Source organism: Pseudopodoces humilis, chromosome 4 (assembly GCF_049639895.1).
Source record: "Pseudopodoces humilis isolate 2021_Gansu_Grassland_sample_001 chromosome 4, ASM4963989v1, whole genome shotgun sequence".
Lineage (NCBI taxonomy): Eukaryota > Metazoa > Chordata > Aves > Passeriformes > Paridae > Pseudopodoces > Pseudopodoces humilis.
The window spans coordinates 74953511-74966570 of record NC_142203.1 but is presented as its reverse complement, the minus strand read 5'-3'; the positions used below and the strand labels follow the sequence as shown (position 1 = coordinate 74966570).

The 13060-nt window shown below is 44.9% G+C and overlaps 1 protein-coding gene across 4 annotated transcripts in view; it reads left to right on the top strand.

Annotated features, from left to right (window-relative positions):
* Nucleotides 1-2919: 2919 nt before the first annotated feature.
* The window catches only part of EPG5 (ectopic P-granules 5 autophagy tethering factor), a 54801-nt gene continuing 44660 nt past the window's right edge, over nt 2920-13060 (top strand). For all 4 annotated transcript variants that reach the window (XM_088054139.1, XM_088054137.1, XM_088054138.1 and 1 more), the window contains exons 1-5: nt 2920-3006; nt 7252-8175; nt 10425-10668; nt 11500-11636; nt 12207-12314. In XM_088054139.1, coding sequence (XP_087910265.1) covers nt 2959-3006; nt 7252-8175; nt 10425-10668; nt 11500-11636; nt 12207-12314 — 1461 coding nt within the window. In that variant the 5' untranslated portion in view covers nt 2920-2958. The remainder of the gene's footprint in view (nt 3007-7251; nt 8176-10424; nt 10669-11499; nt 11637-12206; nt 12315-13060) is intronic.

Genomic DNA, 13060 nt, shown 5'->3' with positions numbered 1-13060 from the left:
GCTGTGCTCCAGGCTTAAATGCTGACACTGGAAGCTGATTTGCATCTACTCAGGGAGGGGCTGTGCCACATCCAACCTGCTGGGAGGTCCCAGGAAGGATCTGATGGAATTTATTCATCTCTTCCAACCACCTCTCCATTGAGGGTCTTGTGAGCTCTTAGGTTTATCAGGTTGTCCCTGGTAAGCTCTGGATACCAGGCTGGATGGGGCTTGGAACAACCTGGTGTAGTGGAAGGTGTCCCTGCCCATGGCAGGGAGTTGGAACTGATGCCTTTTTGGGACCACCTAAAAACAGAGGCCCCACAAAATTAAAGAGAATAACAAGAATTTGTATTCATTGAAGGGCCTTCAGGTACACTTGGGGCATACAAACCTCCCCCCATGGGCTACACCCCAAAAATAGACAATGGGTCATAGGTTTTCATATTTTTTAAGTTTGGTTCACTTGCATATTGTGGGGTTAATCTACCAATTACACCTTCAAGTAATGAAGTAATTTACCCCAAGTTTGTTGCCCCCAACTTTTGTTTACATTTCTCAGGCCCTGAGGCAGTAAGGTCGATTCCCATTTTCCCATGATTCCCAGGGCAGAGAGGAATTACCTGACCAAAATGGGAAAGCAGCAGCTAACACTCTGTATGGAGTTTAGAGTTATACACTAAAGAATTGCAGGATTACAAATATATGAAAATAGAAAAGCTAAAATCCTAAGGCATCAGAACTAGGTGGTCTTTAAGGTCCCTCACAACCCAAACCATCCTGGGATTCTCTGATTCTATGATTTAATTAACTTCTGTGATTCTCTAAACTTTGGATTTGTTCTGACTATGCACCACTGGAAACAAACTTATCTACTGCTGGAGGTTGAAACTAGTTTTCTGACCGCATCTCCTGAAAGTTCCTTCCCTTGTTGTTACCACATCCATAGATATGATTATGGCTTTGATTCAGAAGCTTATGTGCCTCAGGGCTGCTGGTCTGTCTGATGTCCCTGTGTGCAGTGCTGCTTGACTGTTCCTCGCTGCCTTATGACACTGGATACAGGGATACAGGACATGGGGATAAACACACAATTTACCTGTCTAAACCTGGTGCCAGGTCACTAACCTGGAGCAACAGGATTTGCTGTTTTTATGATGTTTTTCAAGTTGAATCTGCATGGCTTCGGCATGTGCCTCAACCCACCAGTCCTTGGGGTTTTTACTGGATTTATTTGTGTGGGGAAGATGACACTGAGCTCTGACATCTGCCTTGCTGCCTCACAGTGAGCTGTGCAGAGTGCACATGCCAAGGAATCAGCTATCCTATTTATTTCTGAAAGACCAAGGATACAAATACTCTTCTGAAGGAGCCTGCTGTAGTCTTAGTTCCATAAATATATATTTTAAAAAATAAGTTTTGAGTCTCGTGTTCTGGGTATGTGTTCTTTTTTTAAAGTTGTCATGTTCACTTTCTTTTGGGGATGGGTTTGAGGTCCATGCAAAGCATCTTAGTCTCTCCTGGATGGAAACCTACAAGATCACATCCTCGCTCTGCCTTTATTTCAGTCCTTGCTCAATATCAATGCAGTAGTGGGAGAAAACACCCCAAAAGACAATGGGAGGAGAACTTGTGATTAGCCATGAGCTGCAGACCATGCAGGGCTGTTTCCCCTGGAAGAGTATCTGCTCTGTGAAAACTTGCATGGTTTCTTTTTTGTGATTTTTTCCACTGACTGAGCACAATAGTTGCTGTTTGGCTTTTCTGGATGTAGAGGTCCCCAGTGAGGCTAAACCTTGACTTGCACGTTTACTAAAAGCACAGAAGTAATCCCAAAACCGGGGTGCTGGGGAAGGTTTCCCTCCCCCTACACGCATGTACAGCTTACCTTTCCCATAGATACTACAAATTCCAGGTTACACTAGCAACATAAAGACTTCTCAAGCCCTAAGCACAAGGTCCTAAGGAGAGAGCAGTGCCTGTTCAAGGCAGTTAACTGGACTGTGATGTGTTCTGCAAAGTGCCACTGAGCTCTGGGGCTGCACTGGGAGAAGTCACTCCTGCTCCGCTTGGGGACTGGGCCCTGCTCCAGCTGCAGCTCCCTGGGGATGTCTGGCTGCCAGGAGAGGGCTCTGAGGGACTGCAGTTCCTGCTCCGGGGCTGAGCCAGCATTCCTGCTGTGCTGGAGGTGTCTCAGGCCCTGGGGCAGACACAAGTGACCTCACACTCCCCATCCTCACCAGTGGGGGCTTGGCTTCTCATCCCACATTCCCTGTAGCAGGAGCTTGGACTGGCCCTATGGACAGTCTTTGAGTCCCTGCAGCAGGCTCTGGTTCACTATGGACTATCTGTCTGTCCCTCTGGACGGTCTGTGTGTCCCTGTGGAGGGTCTCTTTGTCCCTATGGATGGTCTGTATGTCCCTGTGGATGATCTCTGTGTCCCTATAGTGGACCCTGGTCATCTGTGGAGTGTCTGTCAGTCCCTATAGACAACCTGTGGGTCCCTATGGCAGACCTCGCTCATCTAGGGATGGTTTGTGGGGTCCCCACAGACAGTCTGTGTGGCCATGGACACTTTGTGACTCCCTATGGCGTGTCTGTCCCCATGCGGTGTCTGTCTGTCCCAGTAGAATCTCTGCGTCCCTCCGCCCCGCCCCCGCTCCCTCAGCCCCTCGCCCCGCCCCCACCCCAGCCACCCCCTGTGATTGGCCGGCGACAAGGGGGCGGGATCCACCGCCCATCTGTCGCTGTGATTGGGCGGTGCTACGGGGGCGTGTCTCACCGCTCATCTCTCTCTGTGATTGGTGGGTGCCGTGGGGGGGGAGGTCTCGCCTCCCAGCTTTCTCTGTGATTGGGCAGCGCTGGAGGGGGCGCGTCTCACGGCCCATCTCTCTCTGTGATTGGTGGGTGCGGCGGGGGCGTGTCCCACCGCCCGTCCCTGCCCAGCCCGGTGCCGCCTCAGCGCGGGGCAGGGCGGCCATGGCCGAGGCTGTGCGACCCCCGCGCCGCTCCCGCACTCGCCCCAAGGTAACGCGGCAGCGAGGGGGGCGAGGGGCGTCCCCCACGGGCGGTGGGGGCTCGGGAGGGTTCCGCGTGTCGGGGCGGCGGCGCCAGGCCGTGTTTACATCCGTGTTTGTGCGGCCTCTAATGGTGAAGGGTGGAGAGTGGTGGAGCATTTGTGGGTGATGTTCTGGTGTTTTTGGGTTTTTTTTGTTTCGTAAAAAGATGCTTGCTGCTTCCTGCTGTTTTGCACTGCGTAGCCATGGATTTGTCGTTTTTGCCAGGCGGGTGAGGGTTGTTGTGATAAGGCCTTGTGCTGTAGTAGGATGTAAACAAGGTTTTTATTATGTTGTCGTACAGCCTCCTCAGGGGTCCCGTGTCCTGTGGGAGAGCTGAGGGAATGTGCAGCAGTGGAACTTACCTGGATTTACAGTGTTTTAGTGTAGTGTGGGGAGACAGTCCTACAGACAGAGCTGGGGCTGCTCCCCTGCACAAGAGAAGGCTCCAGGGAGAGCTGAGAGCCCCTGGCAGGGCCTAAAGGGGCTCCAGGAGAGCTGCCCAGGGACTGGGGACAAGGCCTGCAGGGACAGCACACAGGCAATGGCTTCCCAGTGCCAGAGGGCAGGCCCAGCTGGGATATTGGGAAGGAATTGCTGGCTGGGAGGGTGGGCAGGCCCTGGCACAGGGTGCCCAGAGCAGCTGGGGCTGTCCCTGGATCCCTGCAGTGTCCAAGGCCGGGCTGGATGGGCCTTGGAGCATCCTGGGACAGTGGAAGGTGTCCCTGCCCATGGCATGAGGGTGGAATGAGATCTCTTTACATTCCTTTCTAACCTAAGTCATTGATTCTGTGTTACTCCATCTTGTCTACGTTAGGCTTTGAAATGCTGAGAACATGATGCCATGTCTAGCACATGATAGTGCTGCTTCTTCATAAGCTGTTTTCAAGTATCATTCTTCCAGGCTTTTATCCTGTTTTTAGTGTATTCCTTGTTCATGATATTAGTACTGACAGCTTTTTGAAGACTTTTATTTAAAGTATTTTCTTTATTCCGAGTGTTTGTGGGAATGATCTGAACTACCTCACAAAGTTGAAATGTTTTCCTTGGTTTCTTAACCTCTTTCTTCCAGTTCCTATGGGCAACCATGGAGAGCAAGGACATTGAAGTCGTGACTGTAAAAGCGCTTTGAAAACGCTGAATTAATTGACCTGTGTTCTGTAAAACCAAGGTTAAATCTAAGTGTCAAGTGTGGGTGTACTTCCCAAATGGAAGGCAAGTAAAGATTGCAGGGAAGAGCAATCCCAGAAGAGTTACTGTGTCATTCTTTTAGTTTTGATTCAGCACCCTGGCTTGTGCAGGGCAGTCAAACCTTCAAACTGCTGCCTAGGAAAATTGGTTCCCTGCAGGAAGGCGGTGAGTCATGGATGACACTGCTGTTTCATTAAGGACATGTGTGTGGTGACTCTAGTCTTTAGCCATCCCTTCTAGGTGAAATTCACTGTGAAACAATTCACTGGAGGTATCACATGTAAGAGCCCTGAATTCTCCAGTGCTACACATGACCCATTTCTGGTATTTCTGTTGCTATTACTGTGCTCACCTCTGTTAATACCCAGGCATGCCTGAGGATGCAGTTTGCGGGTCAGTCACATTAAGGACTTTTCCATTCCCATGCGACAGAAAAAGCTGTAATCCTTTGAAAAGCTGGAATTCTTGTGAGCTGAGAGAAAGGCTGGCTCAGCTGCAGAGCTGCCAAGTGGTGGAATGGAGCCCAGGGCTTTCTGACAATAGTGGCCCCAAAGTTAAACTTGTGCAGCACCAGCAGCACCAGACTGATTCAAACACAGAGAGGTGGCAAAACCAGTGCACCTGGAAATGGTGAGGAGGAGCCCCTGTGTCTGCTTGTTTCTGTGTATGGCACTCAGGTTGATGCCTTGGGATTTTAGGGTTTATATTTTTCATATACTTGTAAACTCCATAAAGTCTGTTAGCTACTGTTTTTCCATTTTGGTCAGACACAGTTTCTCTCTAGGCTTGGGAGTCAAGGGCATTTCACTGTCTCAGGCCCCTAGAAATGTAAGCGAAAGTTTGGGGGCATCAAACTTGGGGTTAATGAGTTCATTACCTTGAGCTGCAACTGGAAGATTAATCCCCAATATGCAAATGGACCAAACTTATAAAAATATGAAAACCCATGACCTGTCATCCATTTTGGGTGTAGCCCCTGGGGAGCTTTGTCTGTCCAAAATGTACCTGAAGGCCCTTCAATCAATATAACTTCTTTTTATTCCCCTTAATTTTGTGGGGCCTCTGTTTTAGGTAGTCCCAAAAAGGCATCAGGATTATTCCAGAGATATTTCCTGAAAAGTCTGAAGTGTCCATAGAATTTGAGGGTTATTGATGATGTGCAAGGAGAAGGAAGTTGTCAGGCATGGGGCAAGGCTAATGAGCAGCTATCATTTTCCCATCCCAGGGAGTGTTTCAGGCCAGACTGGACAGGGCTTGGAGCGACCTGGTCTAGTGGAAGGTGTTCCTGCCTGTGGAAAGGGTTGGAATGAGATTGTCTTTGAGGTCCCTTCCAAACCAAACCATTCTGGGATTCTTTGATATGTGGCTTAAGCAGAATTTTCCTGCTTGTCAGTTCAGAACTTGATTTCTCTCATTCTTTCTCAGATGAAATCTCTTTAAATGATTATGCTTTTTTTTTTTTTTTTTTTTTTTTTTTTTTTTTTGCCTAGGAAAGTGAGAACTGAAAGGCACATCATAAATTTTAAAAACAGCTGGGTCTGGGAGGGAGGGATGCAGGCTGATACTGAGAGATAAAGGGAGTTTATTCTATATGAGGACTGCAAGAGGAAACATTGAGATTGTAGAGGGGAGAGGACCAGCATATGTTTGTGAAGTACGTGGATCAATACACTGTATAAAGATGATTTTTATACAATATCCTGTGGAAATTATTGACTTTGTGGTAATTGTCGGGAGGTGCCTATTATGACAAGTCCAGGCTTAAAAAATTGCACTGATGTATTTTTAGCCTCTCACCTGCAGGTTTTACTCACTCAGCTAGTGAGTCAGAGCTGTTTTGTGATCAGAAGTGTATACAGGTTTTAATACACCAGAAAAAAGTATGAAAGCAAAGCCAGAGTACTTTTTTTTGTAAAGGACTTGCGACCATATGTTCAGAATAAAATTAGCCTTGAGACCAAGGTGAGCTAGTGCCTTGATTTGAGCTGTTTTCATTTATGCTTTCTCTTAAGGCAAGAGTATTCAGATGTTTAGTAAAAATAGATGTGATACTGCAAGCAAGTTTCTAAAACTGTTGTCTTTTCCCTATTATAATTTCCCCATATTAAAAGCTTGTACTAATTTCACCTATGTTCATTGTTACATTTTCTGGGTCATCCAAAACTGGAACACTGTGACCTAGCTCCTCAGTTTTACTGCTAATAAAGTGTTAGGTCTACACAATTTACGGATTGGCTAACCACTTTGCCAATTTTTTGTTTTACAAGTTGGCAAATGATTTACAGGTTATCAAAATCTCAGTTCATTTCCTATGCTGTGCTTTTGGGAAGGAAGCTAATCTACACCTTAGATTAGGTTTATGGGAATTATTTTCCCTCAAACTAATTGTAATTTTGAATTGATTTGCAATTTTAATGGTACTGTTAAGTTTTTCTAAATCTCCAGTGTGTATTGCCTGCTGAAAACAGGTATTTCAGTAGTTGTTCAGATGTTACCATGGTTTTAGAATGTAGCTAAGGGTTACATTCCACTTGCTTTGTTCTGAAATTGCTATTTCAAAAATGTTTTTCCAGTCACTAAAATATTCTGTAACATTTAAGGTGGGTCTGGATTACAGAGTATCTTTTTTTTTATTTTTTTATTTTTTTTGTTTGTTTGTTTGTTTTTGTCAATATGGTGAAATTGAGTAACTCTTCTTAGGTGTCAGAGTTCGATTATGTTGATTATTTTATGTGTTAATGAAACAGTCTGTCGTGTGATATTTATAGATTTTTACTTAGAAATGGTGAAGCCTTGTGCAAGAGCTGACCAAGAAAACACATACTGGTAGACAGTCTTCATAGGGCATCTAAAGAGCAAAGATGTGTTTGGTATATTTGTTTTTATCTTTAATGTTATGAAAATGTTTAAAAGGGCTTTTGGAGTCATAGTGCTGACAAATACTACTATTGGTGTTGGTGGTATTTGGGATGCAAGATGGAGAGATTCACTTGGCAGTGACACTGTTAATTTTTTGTTTGCTTAGGAAAAAAAGAAAAGAAGCAGCGAGGAGCCCCAGGTACAGGAGCCTGATGATGTTTTCCTGCCTCCTGTGGCAGAAGGGTCTTCTCAAGCCAGGAGTGTGCAAGTGGAACATCCTGGAGAATTTACAGAAATTCAGCTCAGAGATGAAGTAGAAAATAGGAAAACTATAAATGATGCGTCTGACATCCCCCAAAGTCATTTATCTTCAGCAAATGAAGGGGCTCTGGCAGTGACTCTGGAGCCTTCCAAAGATGCAGAAAAGGCCAAAGCTGATCCTTCCCAGGAAGAATGTGGGGAGGGTGTTGAGAAGAGCGAGAACAAGTTGGACAAAACTCAGAGCCCTGCGGAGGCAGTTGCTAGTGGATCTAGGAATTCTGATTTATTGGGTAGTACCTCTCAGTCCAATGCTGCTCCCCCTCTGTTAGTGATGGGCTTCGTACAGGGCAGAAGAGCTGAAAACCGACAAGACTTTAGAGATCCTCTTGCCTGCTCTTCAGAGAAGCTTCCTCTCAGCACCTCACAGCGCTCTGAGAAATCCAAGTCGCGCATTCTGCGGCCAATTTATCCAGACCTGTCCTTGGAGCTGTCCTATGAGAAACCCACCATCATGGCAGTGAAGCCCCTGCTGCACCACGAGAGGCTGTACCCAGAGCTCCCCTCCGAGCCAGAGCTGGTGCCATTCACCAGGGAGCAGCTGAAAATCTTTGAGCCCTGTTCGTGGCTGGAGAATGTTGACTCCTATGCCGAGGAATTTGAGAGTGTGGCTCACCAGGACAGGCATGAGTTCTACGAGCTGCTCCTGAACTACATGCGCTGCAGGAAGCAGCTGCTGTTGGCTGAGGCAGAGCTGCAGGCCATGACAACAGACTGCCAAAATGTGAAGGGGAGATTATGGACTTTCAAGGAACAACAGAAGACTGTGCAGGTGCTGTTGCTGAAGCTACTTTTGAACCCAAACTATTCGGAAATTAACTTTACTTGGTGCCAGGTTTATCGTAGTTAGGCTGTTTTGTTGTAAAAAATCACAGAATGTCATGGGTTGGAGGGGACTTTAAAAGTCATCTAATCCCAGCCCTGCTTTCCATGGACAGGGACATCTCCCACTAGACCAGGTTGTTCAAGGCCTTATCCAACCTGGCTTTGAGCACTGCTAGGATTGGGCCAGCCTTCCGGGGCAACCTGCCAGTGTCTCACCATACTCACAGTAAAGATTTCTTTTTTCCTAATATCTAACCTAAATTTCCCTTCTTGCAGTTTGATCCCTTTAGTCCTTGTCCTGTCACTGCAGCTCCTGATGAAGAATCCCTGTCCAGCTTCCCTGTAGGCCCCTTCCAGATCCTGCAAGGTGCTGTGAGGTCTCTACACTCCCCTTCTCCAGGCTGACCAGCCCCAGCTTTCTCAGCCTGTTTCCATAGGGAAGGTGCTCCAGTCCTCTTACCAACTTCTTTGCTTCCTCTGGACTTCCTCTGGCTCTAAGAGTTCCATGTCCAGAGATTATTGCCTTTGCTTTCTGTCTCTTCCGTGACCCCCAGCACTTCAGGATATCATCCTCTTGAGACTTTAGACTGTTCGTTGTTTGATTTTTAACCCCTGACGTGTGCAGGGCAGTGGGATATATATGTTGGTGATTTCTTTTGGGGTCAGTAAGGATGAGCTGTGTACACCCAGTTCTGTCTGTGGTGTCAGGTGAAGTTTGTATCACCACACTCCAAGCAGATGTGGAGGACACGTGGTGGAGTGGCTGTAGCAGTGATGTCCCATCTGGCCTGCAGCCAACTGTAGGGACAGTTTCCATTGATGGCATTCCTGCTGTCAGAGTGGCAGGGGAGCTGGAGTCGTGCTCAGGAGTAGCCCCATAGCTCAAAGGGAATGTTAGGGCCATCCACTTGCAGCAAGTTGTTCCAGAAGTGTAGCTGTGGTTTTTCTTACTTCCAGAGTGGGCATGGTACTCTCTAATATTTTTGTAAACCAAAGGGGTTTATGGAGCAATTCGGGGTGCACATCAGGAAAGTTTTGCCCCTGACTCCTTCTGTGACACTTGCCTTTGGAACTCAGTGTTACAGTTAGGAGTGAAAGAAAATGTTCTGGTGCTGTTTATAGCCCACACATCATCAAAATTGTCCAAAGATGCTGAACACCTATTCATATGGTAGATTTTTCTGTTTCTGTGAGTGCAGTTCATCAGAATTGAGGAACTGAACACATCTGAATTCTTTCCTTTTTATTGGGGAATAGCACTGAGCCTCACTGGATTCTAAAGTTTACAGTGGTCATTTTCTGTACCAAAAGCAATTTTGGCTTCAGTCTTGCATCCTATAAGGGAATCATAGAGCTGTCTAAGTATCTAAATATATAGTGAATTGGGATGAAATAAAGAAGTTGCTGCTTGCTTTGTTTCATCCCAATTCACTATATATTTATTGTGTGTACAGAATAATTTTTGTTTTTATACCTGTTTAAAGTTCTTATTCTACTAATTTAGGAAACACAGGGAAGCTCTCAAGGTAAGCTTTCAAAGTGCTGGTTCTTAGAAATGTTCCTGATTGCATAAAAGATTAACAGGAATGTTATTTATCGTAAGAATAACAAGAATCTTATTTATTGAATTTTTTTTTTTGCTGAAGAAGTAGAGATGAGGCAGAGGAAAACTGGACTGAGCTTTTCATTTCAGTTTGGGAAAAGGTTAGAGTGCAGGTAATTTCTGAACATTTTAAACATGCAGTGGGAAATTGCTGCAAATTATCAGTCCTGGGAGTTTGGGAAATATTTATCTTGTTCCAGTGAGTGTTTCAGCTTTAAAATAGCAGATCAAATATATATGGAAATCTGTAAAATAAGAAGCAGGTGCATAATTATTGGGAATGAGACACCTGGATTTGTTCACATTTCTCAGTGCTGCAGGCAAGTAACTTCTGGCTGTTTCTTAACCTGAGTTACTGAGGGTTTACATAACATTTTTTTCTTCAGGAGTCAAGGATATGAATCTTCAGTAATCAGTAGCTATAAAAAGCACGTAGGATATTGCCAAATGTTTGTCTTTTCATTTATGAAATGTCCCTTTTTATGAAAGTCTTGAAATCTGTTTAGGAGAGAGTTATATCATGATTGATTTCTGTTAGGGTGACCCAACAAAATGTCAGAACTGCTGACATAAAATATTTGCTCTCTTTTCAGGGTATGTGTGCAGATCAGTGCAAGGTGACAGGTCACCACCGCTACCAGACAGTGGAGCTGAACGAGAGTGTGCTGGGGGAGCTGAGGAAGCTGTTTGAGGCCAAAGCAGAGCATGTACACCAGACCCTGGCACTGCACTCCTACACTTCGGTGCTGTCCCGCTTGCAAGTGGAGTCCTATGTTTACAGGTTGCTCAGCAGCTCGTCCCTGCTGAGATCTGTGGCCCTGCAGCAGCAAGAACAAGGTGTGTTTGCTGGTCTGGACTGCTCCCAGTCCTGGTCAGGGTGCCCAGCACCTTCTGCAGCTGCAGTTTCGGAGTCTTGTGGTGGAATTTGTGTACTGGAGTGCTTCTGCTCTGTTACAAAAACCTGTTGATCTTATGTAGGGATCAGTCAGACTTTTTTTTTCACAGGAAAATGTCCACTTCCCTTGATTTTGTCACCTGGGCAGTAAAAGCTGAATGCAGGGTGACTTCTGCTCTGTGAGCTGCAGACTGACACTGATTACTGTAAAGAAACACTGTGTGGATGGGACACTCAAATTCCCAGTCTTTTGTTGTCCAAGGCAATATCTAATACAGTTTTTTTTCCCCACTTCTAAAATGAGCTGGGTATTTTTCCTGCTTTACTTCCTCTTGGAAGGCCATTTGAAATCTTAAGCTCTTAATATTTAGGATTATCTTTTTGCTTTTCTGCCTATGTGTTCTGTTTTATATTTTGTGCCAATATTCTTTTAGCTAAAATATTTCTCTTATTGCTCCTCCCTTTGCACTCCACCTCCCAGATAGTTTACATGCACAGTAAATGATGATTCTTACCATTTACTCAAGATGATGTTGAGGGAAGGCCTTTTGTGGGAGTGACCACAGTAGATTCTAATAATTAGTATCCAGATCTTGATTATAAGAAGAAACAAAGTATTGTAAGTATTCTTTTCTGAGGGATCGAGCAGGCAGCTGTGTTGAAATATCTTGGTGTCTGCAGATACAGAGAGCAGTTTTATATGCAGCTCCAAGCCCATTGTTCATGCTGCAACTTCTTGTCAAAGCTTCATTAATTCTGTTTTTAATTTACAGTTTCAAAGCAGTCAGAAAATCTCTCTTCAGACTTGAGCCACTTGAAGGAATGCATCAGTGTCCTTTTCAGCTTCACTCGCAGGGTTATTGAAGATCCTCAGTTTCACAGTGACCTTCTCATGTGGCTGCAGAGACTGGTGAGGAAGTAGACGTGGATATATCTGATCCAACACACAGGATGAATTCAGGAATAATTTCTGGAAGTGTTACTGTTTTGCTCCCTGTCCCATGAGCGATGTTTATTTTTGGTGGGGTTTGTCCTACTTGAGGAACAGAATCTCTCAGCAGATCTTTAGAATTGATTCCCTTGTCTGATAAAGTCAAGCAGCATTAGTGAGGACTGGCACCTGAGCAGGCAACACTGCTCGCAGTGACCTTAATAATACTCATTGTGCTTTTACTTACTTTGAAATTAGACCTGTTCAGACTTGTCATGTTTGAGAAACTTTTGTTCTTTCCAATTTCTAAATAAATTAGATTTTAATGCAGTTGTAGAAAAAAATAATTACTTTATGCCAAAGAAAACAGTTTGTGGCTCGTAAGGCAATCTAACAGAATTTAAATATTGTTCTCCTGTAACATGCTCTGAAAACTCAGGTCTGTTAGAAAGTGTGGAAAAGGAAATGAGCAGTATTACTCTAGTTAGCAAGACTGTAAGGAAATGAACTTCAAAATTATTTACTTGATTTCAATCTACTTCCCTCCAGGTATCTGTGTTGCAGAGAATTGGCTGTCCAGGTGACCATCTCTTCCTCTTCAACCACATCCTTCGGTGTCCAGCTGGCATCAATGAGTGGGCTTGTCCATTCATTCAGGTGTGAATGTTTAATTCTTTAGTGTCAGCAGGTTGGAGCAGGAGTGGTGTGGGTAGGAGAGGAGAGTGTCTTGTGCCTACTTAATCCCTCATGACTCACACTGTCTTTCCAGGTGTGTGGAATCATGGTGCCAGTGAGAGGCTTGTAAGGGAATACAGTTATCCATGTTAGGCTAACCATGTGCAGGTTAACAGGGGAACACACCTCACTCTTGACTGGAGAGGTTCCATGAAAGGAAGTCAAGGCCTTATGCATCAGATTTTGGGAGTATTCTCCAAATAGTGGAAAGCATATTTAGACTTGAAGCAGGAACAGTATATAAAAAGTGAGATTGGAGTCAGCTCTATGATGTGTAAAGGATCAGGAGAAGCAGATTTTTTTATATCCTACACATTGAAGTGGGACTGGTTTCCCTGGAAAGGGACAAAGGAAAGGGCTCACTTTGTCTAGGTCAGAGGGAGTGTGGATATCCAAAGGCGTTCTTTCAAAGAACATCTTTTGCTTTTCTAAGAGGAGAAAACATTGGAAATCTTGTCACAGGAAAAAGGCTTCAATTGCACTAACAGGAAAAGCAAACAATGCAATAGAAGTATAGAACAGATTAAATTAGCTTGGGAAAGACCCTTAATATCATTGAGTCCAAATAACCTAACATTAACCTAATGTGGTAGGATTTCATCATCCCCTGTGCTCACTGAATTACCCCTGGTGCCCAGACCTACATGTGGCACAAAAAGAGAGGTTGT